This window comes from Giraffa tippelskirchi, chromosome 2 (genome assembly GCF_054371585.1).
Source record: "Giraffa tippelskirchi isolate mGirTip1 chromosome 2, T2T-mGirTip1v1.2.pri, whole genome shotgun sequence".
NCBI classification, from domain to species: Eukaryota; Metazoa; Chordata; class Mammalia; order Artiodactyla; family Giraffidae; genus Giraffa; species Giraffa tippelskirchi.
Window position 1 is genome coordinate 95,935,151 of NC_137276.1, and position 25,666 is coordinate 95,960,816.

General features: G+C 44.2%; 2 protein-coding genes across 8 annotated transcripts in view; one reads left to right on the forward strand and one right to left on the reverse strand.

Annotated features, from left to right (window-relative positions):
* MRAS (muscle RAS oncogene homolog) overlaps positions 1-1,348 on the reverse strand; it is a 68,414-nt gene extending 67,066 nt beyond the window's left edge. For 2 of the 7 annotated variants that reach the window (XM_081574098.1, XM_081574102.1), the window contains exons 1-2: positions 1,196-1,348; positions 737-1,109 (exon numbers count right to left, since the gene is read on the reverse strand). The gene's annotated coding sequence lies outside the window, so the exon portion shown is untranslated. Of the gene's footprint in view, positions 1-74; positions 167-299; positions 445-736; positions 1,110-1,195 lie in introns of those variants that run through there. The other 5 variants (XM_081574099.1, XM_081574097.1, XM_081574096.1 and 2 more) reach the window with 3 other exon arrangements.
* Positions 1,349-18,272: 16,924 nt separating this feature from the next.
* The window catches only part of NME9 (NME/NM23 family member 9), a 31,472-nt gene continuing 24,078 nt past the window's right edge, over positions 18,273-25,666 (forward strand). Inside the window, exons 1-3 of the mRNA XM_081574119.1 lie at positions 18,273-18,316; positions 18,770-18,806; positions 21,878-21,935. Coding sequence (XP_081430245.1) covers positions 18,774-18,806; positions 21,878-21,935 — 91 coding nt within the window. The 5' untranslated portion in view covers positions 18,273-18,316; positions 18,770-18,773. The remainder of the gene's footprint in view (positions 18,317-18,769; positions 18,807-21,877; positions 21,936-25,666) is intronic.

The following is a 25,666-nucleotide window of genomic DNA, read 5'->3' on the forward strand; positions in this document are numbered from 1 at the left end:
CCATCCCACTCGAGACCCGCCGCCCACTCTCCGCGGGTTCTCGCCCGGGGAAAAAGGAACCCAAGGGCGGTTACCATGAAAGGGGCTTTTTAGGTGGTGAGCAGGCCCATCTCACTGGGGTCCCGATCGTCGCCGACTTCTCGATCGCACACGGTTACGCTGGAGCCTGCGATGGGGGCAAAAGGCCAGTCCCCGAGCGCAGTCCTCCAGCGGCGAGCGCGGCCCGGCCCGGGGCGGCCACACCTCCCGCCCGGAACAAAGCGCCCGGCCGGTCCTCTCCCCTCCCAGCCCGCCCCGACCTCTCACCGCGCACTCCAGCCCAGCTTGGCTCCGGCCTCAGGCCACCTCCTCCATGCCCGCGCCAACCAGAAGACAGCGCCGCGCCCTCCGGGCCCCGCGGCGGCCGGACTGACGGCTTCGGGCCCGCGGCCTCCCGGCCGCTACGGCCGGTCCCCGCCCCGGCGCCTCCTTAAAGCGACCGCGCAGCCCGCGCGGGCCCCAGCCTAGCGCCAGGCGAGCCGCGCATTCCTTATATTGCAACAGCGCCTGCTAAAAATAGAGCGCCGCCTCCGTGGGCGCTGGGGCGGGGGGACGGGCTCGGCGCCGCGACCCTGCCACCCCCGCGGGTCCCAGACTCCCAGGACGCGCGGCTCACGAGGTTTGTGCCACCTGCGCCGAGCTCCGGGACGCAGCAGGGCGCGCGTGCCGGGCCTCCCCCGCGGCCCCGCGCACTTACCCGGGTCCGACCACCGGCGCCCGGGAGCTGGCTTTAAGGTGGACGCCGAGTGGGAATTCGCCCGGGCCTCTTTAAGAGCCTCTGCGCTCCAGCCTTTAAATCTCCGCTCCCGCCCGGCCAACTTCGGAGCCTACAGACGCCTCCCCTGTCCTAGGCGATCCCAGGCCGCCACCTTAACCACATTGCCTTCGAATCCCGGGCCGTGTTTCTTCCTAGATCCAGTCCCCAGCGTCGCTTCCCGCAGGCCCTCTCGGTGCCGGTTCTTGAGCCTAAAGTTCGTTCAGACGGAGGCGACGGACGGGGACAGGCGACACTCGCGATCCATTTCATTTTTTCAGTTCCGCTGGCTCCTCTCCTTCGGCGTCATTTTCCCCTGATTTTAAAAACTGAGATATAATTCACACACCATAAAATTCCAGCTTTTAAAGTGGGCAATACTGTCGTTTTTAACATACTTACAAAGTTGTGCAACCATCACCATTACCTAGTTCCAGATCATTTTCATAACACCACCTCCCCTTTAAAAAAAAAGAAGAAGAAGAAAAAAAAAAGAACCCATTTACAGTTACTCCCCATTCCCTCCTCCTGCCGGCTGCTGGAAACCACTAATCTACTTTCTGTCTCTATGGATTTGCCTACTCAGGACATTTCATGAAAGTGGAATCATACATGTGGTCTTTTGTGACCCAGCTTCCTTCACTTCACAGGATTTTTTCAAGGTTCATCAACGTTGCAGCATGTAGCAATGCTTCATTCCCTTTTGTGATTGAATAGCATTGGGTTGTGTGGACACACTACATCTTATCTTTCATCAGCTGATGGACAGTTATATCGTTTGTACTTTGGGGATATTATGAATAAAACTGCTATGAACATTCATGTACAAGTATTTGTATGAACTTATGTTTTCATTTCTCTTGGATATATACCTAGGAGTAGAATTGTGGATCATATGCTATGTTTGACATTTTGAGGAACCCCCAAACTGGTTTCCAAAGCAGCAGCTATTTTACATTCGACCACCATGTATGAGTGTTCCCCATCTTCATATCCTCACCAACAATTGTTATCAACTGTCTTTTTGATTATAGCCATCCTAGTGTAGTTTTGATTACCAGTGTCCTTTTTTAAAAGATTTTTTCTTTGATGTGGACCATTTTTAAAGTCTTTATTGAATTTATTACCATATTGCTTCTGTTTTATGTTTTGATTTTTTTTTTTTTTTTTTTTTTTGGCCTTGAGGCATGTGAGATCTTAGCTCCCCAACCAGGGATCGAACCCACACCATCTGCACTGGAACGTGAAGTCTTAACCACTGGACCACCAGTGAAGCCTCCTATGAGTATCATTTTTGAGGATGTTCTTTTTGTAGACAGACCTTGATGATAACTGGAACCAGCTTTACACATCTGGTAAACCCATCTGGAACCCATCCTCTTATTATTTTCAAATCTTCACCCACCACCCCAGGCCTTTGCTATCCTGAGTCCTTCACGCTGTACTGTGGCACAAGGTCTGACGCAGGTTTCAATTGGCACCCAGGTACCCAAGCCACCATTTGGTGAGAGCTATTGTGTCCCCTGAACCCACCCCCACCTGCTGTCCTGAAGGCCCTGTGGACCCCCGAGTCCCCATGGCAGCGGGGGAGGGTTTGAATGCCATCAAGACTGTTGCGTCTTGGGAGGGAATGAAAGACCCGATTGAGGATGGGGCTTGAGGGACAGCTGTTTGTCTTGACAGTCGAGTCTTGCCCTGGTACTTGCCTCTTCCCCTGCCCCTTCCATTTACAACAGGCCTTGGGGGAGGCAGGCAGGGGTCTGTGTGTCCTGGTTTGCAAAGGAGTAAAAGGTTTGTCTTTTTAAAAATTTTTATATTTAAATATTTATTTTATTTATATTATTTATTTGGTTGCACCAGGTCTTAGTTACGGCCCATGGGATCTTTGATCTTTGTTGAGGCAGGTGAACTTAGTTGCAGCGTGTGGGATCTAGTTCCCTAACCAGGGATCAAACCTGGGCCCCCTGCAATGGGAATGTGGAGTCTTAGCCACTGGACCACCAGGAAAGTCCCTCAAAGGTTTGTCTTTATATGACTTTCATACACAAATCTTTAATAACCTGTTTCCCTTAAAAATGAAACTTAACCAGTTAACACTAACACACAAGTACCTGGGTTTCTCTAAGGGTGAGATTAGACACTACAGGTTGACACTGGAGTCTTATAACAGGGCACTTGTCCCACTTGGGCTGCCTTCTCTGCTTTTTGAGCCCTGAAATAAAGCAAACAGCTGCTAGCAAATAGGAGCTTTAAAGAACAAGATCACTGAGCAGAAAAGTGAGGCTTGGGGTTGATGGTTCATTCATTCAGTAAATACTGTCAGTATACCTAATATATGGGCTTCCCTGGTGGCTCAGACAGGTCTCCTGCAATGTGGGAGACCTGGGTTTGATCCCTGGCTTGGGAAGATCCCCTGAAGGAGGGCATGGCAATCCACTTCAGTATTCTTGGCTGGAGAATCCCTATGGACAGAGGAGCCTTGCAGGCTACAGTCCATAGGGTCACAAGGAGTCAAACATGACCGAGAGACTAAGCACTGCAGAGCATAGCACCTACTATGTGCCAATGCAATGCATAGTCTCATACCTCCAAGTGCCAGCAGAGGGGGGAATGATGTAGAATTGAGAGGCATGGGGGCTGATGGAGCCCAGAGGAGGGGCAAGAACACAGGGCAGATTTTCTGTGAGAGGTGATGACGAAACCAAGGCTTGATGGACAAAGACCAATCAGTTAGGGTGAGAAGGGAGGGTGAAAACCTTATAGATTGAGGTATGGCTGAGTTAAAGTCTTTCCCCAAATTCCAGCAGAACCCTTTGGCCGATCAGGCGTGGTTGGGGCATGATAGAAGGCTAGGCTCGTGGCCAAGAACCCAGGCAGGGTTTAAGCCCAAGCTTTAGGCACTGAGGTCTAAGGCCAGCCATGGGGCCAGAAGATAGTTCCTGAAATAGGGCAGAGATCAGAGCTGTGACCCAGAGTAGAACTTCCCCACTCAGCGACAAGAGCAAACATGCCTGATGGGCCACAGTGCGTTCCGTGTCTGCCTCTGCTCTAACCTTGCTGAGCACCAGGCCTCACAGCAGACCCAAGCTGGTGTCTTGGGGTTCAGGAAGCAAACCTGGAGGAGAAGGGCTGCAGACTTCAGGACCTGGAGCCAGCCAAGTAAGTCACTGTGGCACAACCTTCCTCCAGAACTCTCTGCCCAGAGCAGCCCCTGGGGGTTCCAGCAGCATACCTCACACAGGCACAGTGATGACTTGCACGCCTCCCAGGGCCTGGGGCAGAAGGTCTCACCTGCCTTGTTTTAGACGTAAGGAGACCACAAGCCCAGTCCCACCCAGTCAATGGACCAAGCGTCAGGGCCTTCCGCCCACAGAGCCTCCACTCTTTCTCCAGTGTCTTGTGGCCTCGGTGGCAGGTCAGTTGGTCAGGTGTGTGTGTGTGTGTGTGTGTGTTGGGAAAGCAGGGCAGAGGTGAAGAAAACACTAGCACTCATCCCAGCTCTAGTCCCTTCAGGCCTGTGGCCCAAATTAATCTCTTGCTGACCCTGGAGCGCCAATCATGGCTTAGCAGAAGAGCCTCACCCCACCCCCAGGCCTATTCTTCCCCTTAGCTGACCTCTCTTCTCTGCCAAGTACAAGGCCTTTCTTCCCCTGGGCCGCCCATGATCTGGTGCCAAGAGCTACACAGAGTCTTCTCTCAGAGTTGCCATGGTCTTTACCAACCCAGGTTCAGCCATCTCTCATCTTTAGCTCTCTCTGCTACCTGCTCTGCACCCGCCACACCTGCCTCAGCCCCATTTGGGGAGGCCTCACAGGATTTTCTTCTTTGACGCTTATGCTTACTGATGCTTGTTGTCCATCCTTCGCATGGGCTCCATCTTGCTTTCTGGGGCCAGAAGAGCAGCTTGCGATCAGTCAACTTCCCACTCATGGCCAAAGTTCTCCCCAAAGTTGTCCACACTCAACTAACATTTGTTTCTGATCATTTGTTTTTCTCCCCTTGGTCCTTCTTCTACTTAAAGTCCAGTGATTTTTAAACATTTTGGCCTGCAACCCAGAGGAACAAAGAGGTTTGACATTGCAAACCAGAACAGACACACACACATGAAACAAAAATTTTGTGAAACAATACTTACTATTACTATGTGCCATGCACTCTGATCTATTCTTTTCTGTTTGGTGAGAAAATGCTAGCGAGAGCTACTGAATTGATTTCACGCTCCACAAATGGGCTGTGACCTATGGTTTGAAAACCATTGAACCACGTTTTGACTCCTGGAGCCTCAGGGTAGTAACATGATAAAAGTTAGTCAAGAAAGAAAATTCTACTTCAAGATTTTGAAACACATGCTGGGTACAGTAATCTGAAAAGGGTTCTGAGTTTCTGCTTTGGAAGCACAGGGTCCCAACCACTGGACCACCAAGGAAGTCTAACATACACATTTTAGAATGGCACATGGCAGAAAGAGAGCTAGCCAGCTCTCTGGCCTCTACGAATAAGGGTGATAGTCCCATGCAGGAAGGCATCACCCTCAGGTGATCTTCTCTTCTAGGTAGGATGTGTAGGTTGTGGCAGGCCAGTTCTCCAGGAACAAAATGAGATGAGGCTCTCCAGCTGTGCCCTCTGCCCTCCCCAAGGACATTTGCTAATTGGGGGCACCGGCTGATGATCACTCTTTGCCCAGAAGGAAGACTTCTAATGGAATAAAGAGAAACCAGTAAAGTTTTTAGGGGCTACATGGTATTAGAATGACCAACTGGAAATCGGGGGCCTTAAAAACATGACCAATTTTCTCCACATGACGTTGGCTGAGTTCTGGGCCTGAGAATGCATCTAAAAGACTGAAATCTTCCAAAGTACCACAGTGCTTAGAAAAGAAAGCTTTCCCAAGAAGGAACGGCCCGCCTCAAAACCAAGCCCAGTTCCTGCCTCCTCCTGAGATTTGCCAGATTTTGAAACTCCGTGGGGACAGCGTCCAGACAGCTGGGTTGGAAATTTTTTTTTTCCTGAAGAGAATGTCTTTTTTTAAAAAATGTATTTATTTATTTGTTTGGCTGCGTCAGGTCTTAGTTGTGGCACAAGGGATCTTTTGCCGGGGTGCGCAGGCTCTGTGGTTGTGGCACAGGCTTAGTTGCCCCAGAGCATGTGGGATCCCAGTTACCCAACCAGGAATCAAACCCACACCTCCTGCACTGCAAGACAGATGCTTAACCACGGGACCACCAGGGAAGTCCCAGAGTTGGGAACTTCTGAAGGGCAGAGCTGACTCTTTACAGCCTTCCGTCTTAGGAGACAGACCTTCAAGGCTCTCAATCAAAAACCACACATGAGAAATAGGGGTAAACCAGAGATAGGGTGAGTCTTGCAAAAACTAAAACCCAGTCGCAACCTAGCTCGATCCTTCCATGGATTGAGATGATCACGCCTCAACCTCACCTGCTTAAGAGACGAAAGAGGGTACACTCTGTGGGGCCAATGACCTAATCTGGGGTCTCTCTACCTCTTACATACAGTAAGAGTCTGTGTATAGGAAAACTGGGGGCTTCCTCAGTGGCTCAATTGGTAAAAAAAAGAATCTGCCTGCAGTGCTGGAGACCAAGGTTCAATCACTGGTAGGGAAGATCCCCTGGAGAAGGAAATGGCAACCCACTCCAGTATGCTTGCCCGGAGAATTCCATGGACAGAGGAGCCGGGCAGGCTACAGTCTGTGGGATTGCAAAGAGTTGGACACGACAGAACGATAAACTTTCACTTTTTTTTTCATAGGAAAACATAACTAGTCCTGTGAAGAGGCATGAATATATAATTGATAAACAACAGAGAAAAAAATTGACAACAGACACACAAATCATTCAGATATTGGAGTCAGTAGACAGAACTTTATAATAATGAATGGAGGAACTGGAACTCTCATGCACTGCTGGTGGAAGTGTAAAATCCATGTATCTGCCAGAGCGCACTAAGGATATAGAAACTACACAGTACTTTGGACGGGAAATTTTACTGTGAAGAATTATTACAGGGCTTCCTTGGTGGCTCAGCCAATGCAGGAGACACAGGTTCGAGACCTGATGGGGGAAGATCCCACATGCTGCAGTGTAACTAAGCCCCTGCACCACAACTTTTGAGCCTTTGCTCTAGAGCCCAGGAGCTGCAACTACTGAGCCCACGTGCTACATCTACTGATGCCTGTGTGCCTTGAGCCTGTGCTCCACAACAAGATAAGCCACTGCAATAAGAAGCCCATGCACTCAACTAGAGACAGAGTAGCACCCGCTCCACAGCTAGAGAAAAGCCCTCACAGCAATGAAGACCCAGCACAGCCCCAAAAAATAAATAATAAATTTTAATATAAAGAATTATTAAGCATTAGAGGAAACTGCCTACTAAGGAGAAAAGATAGCCCTAAAGAATATAGCTATAGCAGATGTCGGGAGTAGCCTCTAGGGCTGAGGCAGAGAACCCAAAGGAGGAACAAAGCTGCATGAGTCTCAGTCCTCACCTTCTACCACAGCGCTGAGAATCTCCATTGTTGGAGATTATGTAGCCATGACCCACTGGATGATGAAGAACGGCCTGTCTCAAAAACAAGGCAGGCCCTTTGTTGAAGGTCCATGCAGATGGAATTTACTGGAAAGCATTTTCCTCTTGGTGCTAAGGGAAGTCATCCATGGAAGGGAGTCACACCGTGGAAACTCCTGGAAAATTTCCCACAGGAGTGATACATTGGAAAATCAACCCCTGGGGTTTTGGAGGAAGCTGCACATGGAGATATGCTTTGTGTTTCTGACTGCCACATGCTGCAGGAATCTGCCAAGGAAGACGTCAGAGCCGGAAGAGAAGCCTCTTTCTCCTACAGTGGCTGCCATTGCTCCCTACTGACAAACCTTGACACTGCACTGGTGGCAAAGGAGAAATGCTGGCAGGGCCCAGCTCCATTAGAACAGGACAGGTAACTGAGAATGGACCTGGAGGTAATAAATTGATAACTGACATAACTGGCTTTGCAAAACTATTTAGTAGACTCTACTAAAACTAAACATACAGCTACCTTTGGACTCAAATTTTTTATTAATACTCCTAGATATATATCTAAAGACAAATTAGTATATTCACCAAAAGACACATTTAAGAATATTTATAGTAGTTTTAGTCATAATAACCCCCAAACTGGAGACAATCCAAATGTTTATTAACTACAGGATGAATAAATAAATCGTAGTTTATTCATATAATGGAATATTCTACTGCAATAACTAAGAATGATACACAAACAGAAATGAATCTCACTGACATTATATTAAGTGAAAGAAGTCAGATGCAAAAGATAACATATACTAAGTCCAGTAAAAAGTAAAACTAATTGATGGTGATTGGAGTCAGAATAGTGGTTTTCTCTTGGGGGAGAGGAATGAGAACTGTGTGGGTGGGAAAGAAGTGCTGGAAATGTTATATATCTCGATCTGGGTGTGGTTACAAGGATATACACTAATGTGAAAGTTCAACAAGCTGAGCATTAATGATTAGTACACTTTTCATAAACTCTGGGAGCTAGTGAAGGATAGAGGGGCCTTGTGTGCTTCAGTCCATGGGGGTCGTGAAGAGTCAGGCACAACTATGCCAAAGCCTTTGACTGTGTGGATCACAATAAACTGTGGAAAATTCTGGAAGAGATAGGAATACCAGACCATCTGACCTGTCTCTTGAGAAACCTGTATGCAGGTCAGGAAGCAACAGTTAGAACTGGACATGGAACAACAGACTGGTTCCAAAGAGGAAAAGGAGTACGTCAAGGCTGTATATTGTCACCCTAATTATTTAACTTCTATGCAGAGTACATCATGAGAAACGCTGGGCTAGAAGAAACACAAGCTGGAATCAAGATTGCCAGGAGAAATATCAATAACCTCAGATATGCAGATGACACCACCCTTATAGCAGAAAGCGAAGAAGAACTAAAAAGCCTCTTGATGAAAGTGAAAGAGGAGAGTGAAAAAGTTGGCTTAAAGCTCAACATTCAGAAAAGTAAGATCATGGCATCTGGTCCCATCACTTCATGGGAAATAGATGGAGAAACAGTGGAAACAGTGTCAGACTTTATTTTTTTGGGCTCCAAAATCACTGCAGATGGTGATTGCAGCCATGAAATTAAAAGATGCTTACTCCTTGGAAGGAAGGTTATGACCAACCTAGATAGCATATTTAAAAGCAGAGACATTGCTTTGCCAACAAAGGTCCATCTAGTCAAGGCTATGGTTTTTGCAGTGGTCATGTATGGATGTGAGAGTTGGACGGTGAAGAAAGCTGAGTGCCGAAGAATTGATTCTTTTGAACTGTGGTGTTGGAGAAGACTCTTGAGAGTCCCTTGGACTGCAAGGAGATCCAACCAGTCCATCCTAAAGGAGATCAGTCCTGGGTGTTTATTGGAAGGACTGATGTTGAAGCTGAGACTCCAATACTTTGGCCACCTCATGCGAAGAGTTGACTCATTGGAAAAGACCCTAATGCTGGGAAGGATTGGGGGCAGGAGAAGAAGGGGATGACAGAGGATGAGATGGTTGGATGGCATCACCAACTCGATGGACATGGGTTTGGGTAAACTCCGGGAGTTGGTGATGGACAGGGAAGCCTGGCATGCTGCGATTCATGGGGTCGCAAAGAGTCAGACACAACTGAGCGACTGAACTGAACCTGTAGATGCAGAACCCACGGCTACTGAGAGGCAACTGTATATTTATTGAAAATAATCCATGTATAAGTAGACCAGTATAGTTCAAATCCATGCCTTTCAAGGATAAGCTATACTTTAAAAACTCATAATATCTCCACTTAGATTAATATGTTGAGTAATGTGGAGGAAAAGGTATTAATAAAATAGATGGATAAAAATACCACCAGGTAAGTGGAATCTACCAAAAAAATCCAAAGCAATAAAAATCAAATGAACTCTCTAGAACTTAAAAGTGTAAGAACTGAAACCAAGAACTCATTGGATAAGTTTAATAGCAGACTGAACACTGTTGAGCACAAAATTAATGAACTTGAAGACAAGTCAAAAGAATACATTGAAGCTAAAGCACAGGAGCGGGAGGGGGAGGGGATGGAAATGGAGAGAAAAAGAGAAACTAGCATCAGAAAGATATGTGGGGCATATTCACATGTCTAACATTCCTATCACCTGAGTTTCCAGAAGGAGAGGAGAGAGAGAAAATGGAACAGAAGCAATACGGGTTTCCCCCACTATCCGAAAGTAGAGCATTGCTATGAAACCTTTCATAAGCTGAAATGGTATAAAATGAAATATCAGTTACTTTGGTGCTAATGGATGCACAAAATAAATTGAGATAAAGCAGAGATGCTCATAGACACTGTTCAAAGCTATGGTGCCTTGATGCTGAGATGTTGGGTGTAGTTTCTGGGAAAGGAGCTTGGCAATGCCATTTTTGCTGCCTCTGTAATAGCTCCCTGCAAAACAAATGCTGAACGCTATTTTCAATTTTTTGCCTTTTTCCTTAAAAGTGAAAACCCTCTATGGATTTCTTTCTGTTAGTAAAAACATGTACTTATGTAGTCTTTCATAAAAACAAAGTGGGTTAAAGTGAACTTTCAAAAAGTGGGAGTGCCTGTATTCAGAAAGACATTGGGAGATAACTTTCCAAAACCAGTGAAAGACATAAATTTGTAGATTCAAGGAGTTTGATGAATTCCCAAAAGAATTCATGTAGTTAAGTGCAAAGAAAACTACAGGCGGGCTCATCATAGTTACATTGCTGACAGCAGAGTAAAAAATAAAATTTTAAGCATCAGACATTGAAAAAAACCCTTTGATGAACATTTCCTAGCAGCTGATTAGAAGCTGAGCTTGAGTGAAAGCCATTCCCTGCCATATGAACAATGTGGTCAGCCTCTCAACAGGAGTCAACCCCAATGTCATTCTGTAGCTCAGAGCCTGGGACCAGCATCCTGAGCACCACTTCTAAATAATTCCCGCCCCAGCTTGCAAAATGGTAGGGAAATGATCATCCTTTGTAGCCACATGTTCTCATGTCTTAGGATTTGAAATATCCTTAGGATGTGAAGTCTACCAAGTCAGAAAAGGGGAAATTGTCCTGATTGTGAAACTGAAAATACAAGATTGGCTTATTTCAATTTAGCCCAATTTTCTGAAATCCAACAGCATCACCCCCTGTCAACAAAGAAGAATTTTAGATCCCTGTTGGTTAAGATTTTGAAACATTTGTACATTAAAATAGATATGGATATGATAGCATCCTAAAATACACAAATCTTTGAGATAAATATTTGCAAAGTTTAGAGAACTCAGAGGCCATTTAGAATTAAGACTTTAGATGTTCACACAATTTTTATCATTATTATTTTTTGGCCCTGAGGCATGTGGGCTCTTAGCTCCCCAACCAGGGATTGAACCCATGCCTCCAGCTTTGGAGGCGCAGAGTCCCAACCACTGGGAAGTCCAACACACATATTTTAGAATGGTACATGGCAGAAAGAGAGCTAGCTCACTCTCTGGCCTCTACTTATAAGGGGAGTAATCCCATTCAGGAAGACATCACCCTCATAACCCAATTATCTTCTAAAGCCTCACCTTCAAATACCATCCCATTAGGATTAGGATTTCAACATATGCATTTTGAGGGGACACAAAAATTCAGTCCATAATACTATACAAATTTAACAATCAAGTCAAAAAAGTACTGGTGTTGTTCTTGTTATTGAGTCAGTAAGTCATGTCTGACTCTTTGTGACCCCATGGACTACAGCATACTGAGCTTCCCTGCCCTTCACTGTCTCCTGGAGTTTGCTCAAATTCATATCCATTGAGTTGGTGATTCTATCTAACCATCTCATTCTCTGCAGCTCCCTTCTCCTTTTGTCCTTCAATCTTTCCCAGCATGAGGATCTTTTCCAATGAGTTGGCTTTTCGCATCAGGTGGCCAAAATATTGGAGCTTTAGCTCCAGCATCAGTCCTTCCAATGAATATTCAGAGTTGATTTCCTTTAACATTGATAGGTTTGATCTCCTTGCAGTCCAAGGGACTCTCATGAGTCTTCTCCAACACCACAGTTCAAAAGCATCAATTCTTCAGCACTCAGCTTTATTTATGGTCCAACTTTCACATCCATACATGACTATTGGAAAAACCATAGCTTTGACTATATGGCCATTTGTTGGCAAAGTGGTGTTTCTGCTTTTTAATATGCTGTCTAGGTTGGTCATAGCTTTTCTTACAAGGAGGAAGCACCTTTTAATTTCATGGCTGCAGTCACCATCTGCAGTGATTTTGGAGCCCTAGAAAATAAAATCTGTCATTACTTCCACTTTTTCTCCTTCAATTTGCCATGAAGTGATGGGACCAGATACTATGATTTTAGTTTTTTGAATGTTGAGTTTTAAGCCAGCTTTTTCACTCTCTTCTTTCATCCTCATCAAGGGACTCTTTAGTTCCCCTTCATTTTTTGCCATTAGAGTGGTGACATCTGCATATCTGAGGCTGTTGATATTTCTCCCAGCAATCTTGATTCCAGCTTGTGATTCATCCAGCCTGTCATTTCACATGATGTACTCTACATATAAGTTAAATAATCAGGGTTATGATATACAGTCTTGACATACTCCTTTCCCAATTTTGAACCAGTCTGTTGTTCCATGTCTGGTTCTAACTGTTGCTTTTTGACCTGCATACAGGTTTCTCGAGAGACAGGTAATGTGGTCTGGTATTCCCATTACTTTGAGAATTTTCTATAATTTGTTGTGATCCACACAGTCAAAGGCTTTAGCATAGTCAATGAAGCAGAAGTAGATGTTTTTCTGAAATTCCTTTGTTTTGTCTATGATCCAGTTAACATTAGGATACACAAATATATCAGTGGAATAAACTAGAGAGCCTGAAACTCACACTTATCCACCAATTGATATTTGACAAAGGTGCCAAATGGAGTAAAGAAAAGTTTTTCAACAAATGGTGCTCACACAATCACAGATCTGTATGGGAAAAAGGACATGACCTCTCCTCACATCCCCCACAAAAATGAACTTCACACAGTGGTGCAACCATACTGTGGAATATGCAGCAATTAAAAAGGAACAAAATATTGATACATGCAACAGCTGTAGGAAATTATGCTGAGTGACAAAAGGCCAATCTCAAAAGCTACATACCATGTGATATGACTTAGATATCATAAAAAATTTTATTTTATGTTGGGGTACAGTTGATAAACAACATTATGTTAGTTTCAGGTGCACAGCAAAGTGATTCAGTTATGCATGTATCCATTCTTTTTCAGATTCTTTTCCATATTTAGATTATTACAGAGTACTGAGCAGAGTTCCCAGTGCTATACTAGATAATTTTTAAATGACAAAATTTTAGAAATAGAAGGCAGAATATTGGTTGCCAAAGGTTAGGGACTAGGAGGAGAGATCCAGAAGGTAGGTGGGTGCGGTTATAAAGGGCAACACAAAGGATTCTTGTGTTCAGAATCTTGACTATGGCAATGGGTATACATGCACGCTAAGTTGCTTCAGTTGTGTCTGATTTTTTGCGATCCCAGAGACTGCAGCCTGCCAGACTTCTCTGCCCATGGGAGAATACTGTCCACACGAATACTGGAGTGGGTTGCTGTGCCCTCCTTCAGGGGATCTTCGTGACCCAGGTATTGAACTCACGTCTCTTATGTCTATCTGCATTGGCAGGCAGGTTTTGTTTTTTTTTAACCATTAGCGCCACCTGGAAAGTCCCCATGGTGGTGGATACATGAACCTAAATATGATAACATTTGATAGAACCTAATACACACATACACACATAAATGAGTACAACTGAAACTAGGGAAACCTGAGTAAGATGCGTGGATTGTATTGATGTCAATATCCTGGTTGTGATATTATAATTATACAAAATATTACCATTGGGGAAAACTTGTCACAGTATACAAAGATTTTCTTAGGGTGTTTTTTACAACTGTGTGAATCTACAATTATCTCAGCAAAAATTTTAGTGAAAAAGTGAGTTTGAGATGGCTCTTAAGCCTACATGTAACTTTTAAATAACTCCTTTCATTATAATTAAAAAATAACTTCATGGGACTACGCAGATTCCTTAAGAAAAGATCTCTTAGGACAAAGAAAACAATTAAAAAATCTTAAATCTCCTAAAAAATTTAAAATTTATGGTTATTAAATCCAACCTGGTAACTGCATCAATCTGGCAAGCTAAGGTCAGAGTGTGGAGAATTCTACACTTGATAACTTCATCACTTAGGTTGCAGTTACCAGGCTGATTGAGGAAAATTAATCAGAGGGCTCCATCTGGGGGCAGGGGAGGGAGCGGCCACTGTGATCCCTGACTGGGAAACTGCCTTTAGAATGTGGTACTTTAACAACAATACCAATAATGGCTTTGCTGTCAAGAAATTTTAAAGGACATTGTCTCTCTTCACAACAACCCCGAAGGGGAGGTGTTACACTCCTTCTTTTAAAGACAAGGAAACCAAGGTTGAGGAAGTTGAAGTGACTTACCCAAGCTCATAAGGGCAGTAGGTGGGAAGTCCAGGGCCCAACCCAAGCCTATGAGACTCGAAAGTTCCCAGTTCTAAGACATCTGGCTGCCTTCCTCAGAGCAACTTACAGTAGGGACATGCTGGTACTCATGGAAAAAGAAAACAATATCTGGGAGCAGAGATATTTGTCAGCCCAGACAAAAAAAAATGTACGTTCTTGTCTAACATGGAAAGCTGGAAGTTGTCTGGGGAAAAAATTTGCTGTGGTTTGTGATTTGCTCTTAAAGCAAGTCGGTTCATTCTTTTCCACAGTCACATCGCAGTTCTGAAATGCTTTCATAGAGAAAATGCTCCTGGTGTTCAATTGGGATCACAGAAACGGTTTCCCATGGGGAAACCACCACCTTGTGGCAATGAGCATAACTTGCAGGACCAAGAAAGGTTTCTGTTTGCTTGTTTCCTGTCTTTCATACTCCACAACGCAGTGGTAACCCTGAAAGTTGGAAATTTTTGCATTAAAAAAAACAAACAAGCCAGAAAAGTATCTTCCTTAGGACAGGCTTAAGTAGAAGAGATATCAATGGAAAAGATAGCTTTTGAGCAAAGCAATCAAATCACTGACCCATGTTATAAAATATGGAAAAGATGGAAATTTCTTTAAAACAAGATACTAAAAGTTGGGGCGATCCATTTGGAGAAAAAATTGAAGAGGTTCCATATTGTCTGAACTGTACGCTTTTGAAAGTAAAAAGGGCTGCTATTAATAATTACAGAGGACAGCAGGTATAAGGTCAGCGTGTGAAGACACAGGGCTCCCCTAAATTGTTTGTGTGCGTTAGCCTGGCAAAGTTGTGACTACATTTTATAGAGACTGTGGGGTAAGAAATCTAACCCTTTTAAAGAGAATAAAAAGTCTTTATCGCTCAGTGTGCTGGCAGGAGGAGTTTCATAACTGATCTGAATTTTATTTTTGAAACTAAGATCTAAGGGAGATTTCAAACTATTGAAGAGCTAGAGTAACCACCACCATGTAGAAAAAAAACAAAAAACAAGCCATCACTTACACCTAGTAAACCAGTTTGTAATGTGTTTTACAGATATGATCGTATAGATATAACACAGACTATTCACTCACCTATTGAAGGATATCTTGGTTGCTTTTAGTTTTTGGTGATTATGAATACAGCTGCTATAAATATTTATGTGCAGGTTTTTGTGTCCACCTAAGTTTTCAAATCAGTTGAGTAAGTATGTGTGTGTGCTAAGTCGCTTCAGTCATATCCAACTCTGGGACTCTGGATTGCAGCCCTCCAGGCTCCTTTGCCCATGGGATTCTCTAGGCAAGAATACTGGAGTGGGTTGCATGCCCTCCCCCAGGGGATCTTCCTGACCCAGGGATCTAACCCGTGTCTCTTATGTCTCCTGCACTGGCAGGCAGGTTCTTTACCACTATCGCCACCTGGGAAGCCCTGAGTAAGTATAAAGGAGTTGGTTGCTCAGTTGTATCTGACTCTTTGCGACCCCATGGACTGTAGCCCGCCAGGCTCCTCTGTCTATGGAATCCTCCAAGCAAGAATACTGGAGTGGGTTACCATTTCCTTCTCTAGGGGATCCTCCCGACCCACAGATCAAACCAGGGTCTCCTGAATTAGAGGCAGATTCTTATAGGTCTGAGCCGCCAGGGAAGCCAATTTTAAAGTACATCTATTTTTTCTTTAGTGGTTCAATCTTCTCATGTTTTGCCTAAAGTTACTGCCAAACCCAAGATCACCTAGATTTTGCCTATGTTTTCTTCTAGAAATTTTATGATTTTCCATTTTATATTTATGTCTATGATTAATTTTGAGTCAGTTTTTGTGAAAAATGTAAAGTCTGTGTCCAAATTTTTTTTTTTTGCAAATGGTTGTCCGATTTTTCCAGCACCAGTTTTTGAAAAGACTTATCTTTCTACACTGACTTTCCTTTGCTCCCTTGTCCAAGATTGGTTGACTACATTTGTATAAGTCTATTTCTACACTTTTTATTTTATTCCATTGATGTATGTATCTATCCTTTCACTAAAATATTGTCTTACTTATTGTGACTTAATGGTAAGTCTTGTAGTCTAAGAAGACTCTCCAACTTTGTTAATCTTCATTGTTGTGTTGACTATCTGGATCTCTTATTTTTTCATATAAACTCTCGAATCAGTTTGTTGATATCCACAAAATAGCTTGCTGATGTTTTGATTGGAATTGTGTTTAATCCATAGATCACATCTCAACAATATTGATTCTTTCTATCCACAAACATCCTATCCTAGACAGCATATTAAAAAGCAGAGACATTACTTTGCCAACAAAGGTCCATCTAGTCAAAGCTATGGTTTTTCCAGTAGTCATGTATGAATGTGAGAGTTGGACTATAAAGAAAGTTGAGTGCTGAAGAATTGATGCTTTTGAAGTGTGGTGTTGGAGAAGACTCTTGAGAGTAACTTGGACTGCAAGGAGATCCAATAAGTCCATCCTAAAGGAAATCAGTCCTGAATATTCATTGGAAGGACTGATGCTGAAGCTGAAACTCCAATACTTTGGCCACCTGATGTGAAGAGCTGACTCATTTGAAAAGACCCTGATGGTGGGAAAGATTGAAGGCAGGAGGAGAAGGGGACAACAGAGGATGAGACTGTTGGATGCCATCACCGACTCAATGGACATGAGTTTGAGTAAACTCCGGGAGTTGATGATGGACAGGGAGGCCTGGCATGCTGCAGTCCATGGGGTTACAAAGAGTTGGATATGACTGAGTGACTGAACTGAACTGACATGCTGTTACTCAGTTCAACTATATTCATTCTCTTCTGCCTGAGGGATCTGCTCATTCCTAAAGATGTGATGTTAAAGTCTTCAATTATAATAGTGGTGGTGGTTTAGTTGCTAAGTCGTGTCCAACTCTTGCGACCCCATGGAGAGAGGAACCTGGCAGGCTACAGTCCATGGGATTCTCCGGGCAAGAATGCTGGAATGGGTTGCCATTTTCTTCTCCAGGGGATCTTCCCAACCCAGGAATCAAACCCGGGTCTCCTGCACTGCAGGCGGATTCTTTACCAACGGAGGGACAAGGGAAGCCTTCAATTTGGGTTTATCTATTTTTTCTTTGCAGTTTAGTCAGTTTTTGCCTCAGGTATTTGGATGCTTTGCTCTTAGGTGCATACACAAGTACTGTTATGTATTCCTGGAGAACTGATCCCTTTAGCATTATGTAATACCTTCTCTTTATCCCTGATAAATTTCCTTGCTCTGAAATCTGCTTTGCCTGAAATTAATATAGTGACTCCAGCTTTCTTTTGATTACTATAGCATGGCATAGTTTCTCCACCCTTATACTTCTAACTGTCTTTAAAAACAAACAAGCAAAAAAAACCTTTTAAACCTGTGCTTTATATTTAAAGTGGATTTCTTGAAGACAACATACAGTTGGGCCTTGTTTTTTTAAACTCCTGGCAATTTCTTTTAATTGGTATAGATCATTCACACCATGTTTATAATTGTTTCTATTTTCTCCACTTGACTTTCATGCTTAATTTTGAATTTGTAATTTTGTATTATCTTGAAGGAAACCTCTTCAGATCTGTCAAAACCTGGGAGCCAGCATGTATTCAGCATGTATTCAGTAGCAATAGAAAAGCTGCATGCCAGTCCTGGTGGGACAGAAGGGATGCAGGAATGGAGGATGCAGCTCTACAGTACATGATGCACCAGATCTGTGCTTGGTGGGTGCAAAAGACCCAGACAGGACAAACTCTTCAGCCAATGAAAGTGTTTCCACAGTCCAGTCCTGACAGCAAGAGGCGGGACACGCTCCTGCTTTTGCGCTAGCCCAGAGTGGGCGTGGCTTATGAGTACTCGGGTTCATTTCTTGGCCGCCTTAGTACCCACCCACCCACCCCCGCCCGGCGCAGTGTTGCCATGACGACCGTGGCTGGGTCGCAGCAAACTCTGTTGGAAACTCTCGCTGCAGGTTGAGGACCCGGTAGCTGTTTGCAGGGGCTCAGTTTCCCAGGAATAAATGGGAACAGTAGGGATGGCAGGGTTCTGTAGGCCTTTTCCGCCCAAATTCCTTGGCAGGCGTTTCGGGACCTGATGGACTGCGTGGCCCGGCGCCCCTACTCGGGCCTCCGCGCGCGCCCCTCCGTCAGCTCCCGGCGGGGAAGCGGCTCCGCATGTCCACAGAAAACCTTCTGGCGAGCCAAGAGCCCTCGGGCTTAAGCTCAGCTTTCCCCGTGGGGTGTTCATTTTGGATCACTGCGTTTATTTGCTGCCATTCATAATTAACTTTAAGGAGCGGAGTTGGGGAGGTGGGCGCTTTATCTGAAGGAGGCTCTAGGCTTGCAGATCTACTCAATGTTTTGTCGTGAGGCTGCTGCCGGAATGGCCTGAACCCTCAATAACAAAGCTTCTGTTTTCTTTGTAGAGCCATGGGCAGCAAGAAAAAGGAAATTGCCCTGCAGGTAAGTCTCAAGGCGAAGTTGGCTTCCAGCACTTGATTGGGGTGGGATAGGGGGCGGGGAGGATGGTCTGGAATGGGAAGTACAGTATAAAAATGACTTCCCTGGTGGTCCAATGGTCAAGACTCTGTGCTTCCATTGCAGGGGATAGGGGTTCTATCCCTGGTGGGGAAACTAAGATCCCATAAGCCGCACAGTGTGAGCAAAAAGTAAAAATTAAAATGTACTATTAAAAATGTAGCATATAACAGTGTTGACAAACTTGAATATTGTACCCTTCTGCCTTAAAGGAATAAAAGCTTGTCTTGACCTCTAGTGATGACAATTTTTTGTGTGTGCACTTAAATATAAACATGAGGAGGGCATGGCAACCCACTCCAGTATTCGTGCCTGGAAAATCCCATGGACAGAGGAGCTTGGCGGGCTACAGTCCCTAGGATTGCACAGAGTCAGACACAACTGAAGCAACTTAGCATGCATGCAAATATATAATCATAAATTTGGATAAAAGCTGCTTATGTTTATAATGCTTATGCAACCATGAAACTGAAACATGAATTCAAACAAAAAATAGCAAGAAAATATGAATCAGTATAATTCTATCTGACATATGTTTTGTTGAGATCTAATTATGACTTGCTGAGAGAATATATTATAAGTTCTTAGAGTCTGGGCATATGTCTGTAACTGTGCCCTCTCTGAAGACCCACTTCTCCCATCACTGCTTTCTTAAAATCATTTACTTATTCAAAGAATGTTTTGATATTTTATGCACTACCCTTTCCTTATAGAGTACTTTACTTTGTTTGCACCTGTGACAAGTGAATTAATAAGACAATAACTACTTATTGTCCTGGCCCTGGACAATAAGTACTGGTTGATTCTAAAGTGACAGTAAAAAAAAAAAAAAAAGAAAAATAATGCAGGTGTGGAAGGGGGTGGATGTGGGATGGAGGGTTTTATCATCATAATGTAATGTGGGTGCCTTTTAAAGTAAACTTTAAAATTTTTCATGGTCAGGCTCTAGGCACCTCTCAGTAGATGGGCAGTGATCTCCAGGCATTTGATTTCTCCTTTATTGTTCTCTGTTACATCAGCACTTTACATGTGAGTTTGCATGTGATTTTTAAAAAGAAGAAAGCAATATCAGGCTAATAGTGTGCAGGGGGCTGGATGGGCAGGGAAGGGAAGAGTTTTGGTCTGGAAGTTGAAGATTTGATGCAGTTCTTGACTCTTCTGGGACTTTGGATAAATCACATAACTGCTCTGGGCTAGAGCTTGCCCATCTGTGGAAGGAGGTTGTTGGGTGAATTATCCCTAAGGGCCTTCCAGCACTAAGATTTTAGTACTCTAAAGTTATGAGACTTTTTCTGTGTCTGTAAATCAATTCTAACCACCTGGTCCTATCATTTATTGCTGTGAACAGTTTCCTCAACCTCTGTGAGCCTCGTTCTTTGTGTAAACAGGAGGGATGATACATACCTGGCAGAGCTGTGGTGATGAGACTCCTTTAGATATGTCCAGGCTTGTGGCTCTAAGCATTTTGCCCCATATGATTGTCTCTTCATGTGTCTATGTCTGATATTCCCTTGGAGAGCAATAATATTTGTTATCATTTTTTTTCATGCATATTCCCCAGAGCTCTGCGTTCATTGTGGTGCTCAAAGGAAGTGTTCCCTTTTGCTGAGGCAGGGGGTGGGGTGTCGCTATGCATTGAGGCCTCTGTGTAAGCATTGCTTCTCTACCAGGTCAACTCCTTGAAAACAGTGTTCTAGGGTCCGCCAACCAAGAACCCTGTCCTCTCCCTAGGTAAGACTATTTAGGGTTCCTCAGTTGACCCAATATCCCAGCAATATAACTCCTAGGTATTTACTTACTGAATACAAATGAAAGGGTGAATGCAAAAGATTTAACTAGAATGTTCCTAAGTCTTTATTCATAAGAGCCCCAAATCATCTATCAAGCAGAATGTGATGTTGTCATACAATGGAATGTGCTCAGGAATGAAAGTGAACAAACTACTGAGATACAATTACACAGATGAACACCCAAAATACTCTGAGCAAAAGACACCAGCACAAAACAAGACATGCTGTACTATTTCATTTATATGAAGTTTTAGAATCAGTAAAATTAATTTATTATGACAGAAAGCAGGTTAGTGTTTACCTGGGGAGAGGAGTAGGGAGTGACTGGGAAGAGACCAGAGGGAACTTTCTGGGGAGATGGAATGTTCTGTATTGTGATAGAAGTGTCGTTACCTGGGTACATGCGTTTGTTAAAACTCACTCATGTGTAACAGTTTAGTTCTGTATGTCTCACTATATATAATTTATACCTCCATACAATGTATAAAAAGACAAAAAGGCAAAAACAAATGAGTAACTCCCTGTACATAAATTCAGATAAATGTCAAAATTTAATGTTGAGTAAAAACACAAATTGCAAAAGGAGATCTTCAATATGATACTGTTTATGCCTATTTATGTACACAAAACAATTTTGTATATTGTTTTGGCAAAGTAACAAAAATGATTTTTTAATTTAAAAAAATTTAAATTTTTGGCTGCGCTAGGTCTTCCTTGTAGCATGCAGGCTTTTCTCTAGTTGCTGCCCATGGGAGGCTTCTCCAGTTACACAGCATGGGCTCTAGAGTGCATGGTCTCAGTAGTTGCCCTACGTGGGCTTCTTTAGTTGTGGTGCCTGGGCTTAATTGCTCCGAGGCATGTGGGATCTTAGTTTCCTGACCAGGGGTCAAAGCCATGACTCCTGCAGTGGAAGGTGAATTCTTAACTACTGGACCACCAAGGAAGTCCCAACAATTTTTTAAATAAGTTTTTCTTAGGATAGTGGTTATTCTTGGGGTTGGAGGCAGGAGGAGAGAGAGGAGGAAACAAGACTGGGCAAAGAGGGCAGCCTGAGCTGTATTTGTAAGTATTTCATTGAGAAAGAGATGGAGAGAGAAGAGGGAGACCTGATTGATAGATATTAGTAGATAACCTGGAGCAAATGCACCAAATTGCCTCCCCATTGGTACTCTCAGTAATAGAGCGTTTGTTCCTCTCTGATGCTAGGTCAACATCAGCAGCCAAGAACTTTGGGAGGAAATGCTCAGTTCCAAAGGACTAACTGGTAATTTAAGACAATTTTTTAGACCCATCCTTTTCAAAATCCCTAAATGGCATATTGAACCATGGAGGTAAAACCTGCAAAGAGCATCATTTCCCTATAACCTTGAGTTTCATAAATAAAGAAGCAGGTAATTCTTTTGTGTATATATACATATCTGGTTTCAATATCTATTAGTCTAATTCAGGAAACTAGTCAGTACTGCTGGATAGCAGTGTTCCCTTGTATTAGAGCTGATTGTCATGCTCAGGGCATATTTGGTGCTAAGGAACAGAAACCTCTTCTAATTACTTCAGGCACAAAAGGGGAAGGTATTGAAAGGAATAGGGGATCTCTTGGAACTCAAGGGCTGGAATGAGAGCCAGGTAGCCCAAGAGAGTGGAACCAGAGGCTGCACAGTCACTAGGAAACAGCACAGCCTCCTGGTCCCCTACCCTCCTTGTATCAATATCTATTGCGGAGTAACAATTTACCCTAAAACTTAGCAGTCTGTAGCACTCAACATTTATTATCCCACAGTTTCTGTGGACCCGGAATCCAGGGGTTGCTTAGGTGGGTGCCTTTGGCTTGGGGTCTCTCACCAGGCTGCAGCTAAAGAGTCAGACCAAGAATGTCAAGGCTCAACTTACAGTTTAACTTACTTCCAAACTTGTCCATGTGGCTTTGGCAGATCTTCAAAGGTCACTTCCAAGTCCATTCCTGTGGCCATTGGCAGAATCTGGGTCCTTACTGGCTGTTGGCCAGAGACATTGATTTCTTGCTATCAATTTCTCCATAAGGCTACTCACAACATGGTAGCTTCTTCCCCCAGCTCCTCCACCCAAAGCAGGGTTCAGGCAGAGAGGAAAACAGAGAGCGAGCGAGTACACAAGAGAGGTGAAAGTCACAGTCTTCATGTAACCTAATCTCAAAAATAAGATGCCATCATGTTTGCTCTGTTTATTTGTTAGAAGCTCTGGGTCCAGCCTGCACTCAAGGGCAGAGGACCACACAAAGGTGTGAATCCTAGGAGACAGGGCCCACTGGCAGCATCTCTAAGGATGCCCAGCACACTTGCTCCCCACTCTTCCTTTCTCCACTTCTTTACTTCTAGAAGGGCTCCATTTCTGTGTCTGGTCAGTTCTCTCTATCAGTGCAGCTGCTCTGTCAACTTGTATCTGCTCTCATCTCTCTCCTTTGCTCCCCGCCACACCATGACTTTGGCACTCAAACTCCCCTCCCCTCTCCCTCTCTCAAGACTCAATTTGTCTCTGCAGCTCTGTCATCCACTGTACTCTGGGATGTGTCCTGGCCTCCAGCCTGTTTCCAGAACATGCCCCTAGTTTCCCCACTTCCTCATTCATATCTGTGTTGTTCCGACTACCTGGAGTATCGTGGTCTCCCAACAGACTGTAGAAATCTCTCTCCTTCTCAGGCAGCTCTAAAGCAGCCTCCTTGGATGAAATCTTTCCGGAACCTCTGTGTGGTCACTTCCATCTGGTGTCTCTAGGGCATCTGAGGTGGGACTCTGTCTCAACCTTCCAGCACACAGCCAGCCTTGTGTGGCCCCTGTGTGGCTGGGCATTCCATACCTGCACCCAGACTCTAGACACAGGGCCACTGTCTTTTCATCTCTCTCTGGAGCACATGTGTCCAGGCCTGGGCTGAGTGGGTAATTAATAAATGCGGTTGCATTGATCCAGGAAGGGGTGTGAGTCTAGCCACATCCTATTACTTGAGGGGTTACGAAGCTTTGTTGGTGGTGCCAGGTCTTGACTATTTTGTCCATATGGCTTGTCTGTGCAATCAGAACACGGCTCCTGGGCAAAACTTCTATATCTTTAACAACAAACTCATAAGAAAGTGAGTTTCTTACTACTCATAAGTAAGAAAACCAAAAACTCATCATGTTTTGAGGATTTGCCATGTTCCAGGCACCCTACATGATCATAGTTGCCATCTATGGAGCGTGGAATTGTTGAGCCCAGCACTAAGCACAACACGAGGGAATCATGTGGACCGGAGGCAGCAGGTGCTCATCTGCCCGTTGATCAGGCAGTCTCAGGAAGACATGAATCTTTCCAGAGCCAGCAGAGATTTGTGCCCAAAGTCAACCATCATCTTGGAACTCTGGTTGGCTCACGTCCATCTGCCTTCAAACATGCAAAAGTCTATTCAGGTTCACATACACACACACACACACACACACACACACACACACACACACACCTCCCTTTTCATTTCTCTGCCATTTCTTTCCTTCCTTCTCTGTTTGCTTCCTGCCATTCAATCTCCTCATATAGTTTCTCCCCAGCCCCCAGTCCCTTCTCCCCCATAACCATGGGAAGTGTGCCTTTGTCTCCACCACTCCTCAGAGAGCCAGGGAATGCAAGAGGAGATGGGAAGTTGGTATAAATGACTGGGCTGACCTATCAGTGGAAATCCTGCATAGAGATTGGTAGCTAACTGTGTCCCAGTTTGTTTGTTTGTTTTACCTGCCAGAGCTTGAACCTGCTCTCCTTGGTGGGCTTGGATACAGGGTCGTCTGAGTCTTGTAGGACTTTTTCCCAATATGACCCAAATGCTTTTCTGTCCCATTACTGTGGTCTACTGAAATTGTTCAACTGTGAATCTGTTGTCCTCAAGGAAGCCCAGAGCTTCATCCTCTGCCTGGATGCTAAGGACCAAATCCCTCTCTCTTGCCCCTGCTGGTGTCTAACTGCCTTTGGGACCATTTGGCTTAGACTCTCTGGTTGGTACTGGAAATACAGCGTATCTGGAATCTAGTTCACTTTCCTCCCTCCCCAAACACTCTTTCCCTGCCTTCACTCATTTCCTTTTCTCTGCTGAGCTCAAGGGTGGGGTCTTTCTCACACCCGCAGGACTGTCGCCCCCAGTCTTTCCACTTCCTTTTCAGTCTCAGGGATTCTTCCATTCCTTCCCTCCCTCCCTTGACACTGCCACCCCTGTGTCTGGCTTCCCGATCCCTCCCAAACCCAATCTGATCCTCACTATTTCTGCAAAACTATGTTGCTTGGCTGAACTGACGCATACTCTTTAATTTGTGCATCTTCATTCTTAGAGTCATTGAAAAAGCATGAACATCAGACAAACCTCAATCCAAAACTTGGTTCTACTCCTTGAGAATTTTTATTTTGTTTTACCTTGGGTTGGTTATTTCATTTCTATTTCTATGGTAGGATAAAAATACCTATGTCACTGGATTTTTTTTTTGAGAGAAAAGCCAAGTGCAGATGGCTTAGTAAATAATAACTCTCCTTTCTAAAAACTTACTGGGAGTCCTCATTGCCTAGTAAATCAGGATGGAGCTCCTCAAACCCACATTCCTTGCTTGTCCAGTGTTCTCTGTCACCACTTCCCACAGCCCAACCCTAGTGGCCCCTGTACACCCCTACCATGCTTCCCACCATGGGCTCCCTCTCTGCTCATCCAAGCCTTGCATTTCCACAGTGTCCAATGCAAGTCACCCCTCCACTGGGTAGCCTCTTCCCAATTCCTACGGTACAGTGTTAGTGCTGCCAGAGTCTATGCTAACTTCAGTCATGATAATTTAGGGAATTCCTTGGCAGTCCAGTGGCTAGAACTCGCTGTTTTCACTGCCAAGGTCCTGAGTTCAACCTCTGATCAGGGAATTAAGATCCTGTAAGCCATATGGCACAGCCAAAAAAGGGAAAAAAAGATAATTTATACCATGTTTTATTAATAAATTATCTCATATGATGTGAAAAATTGAA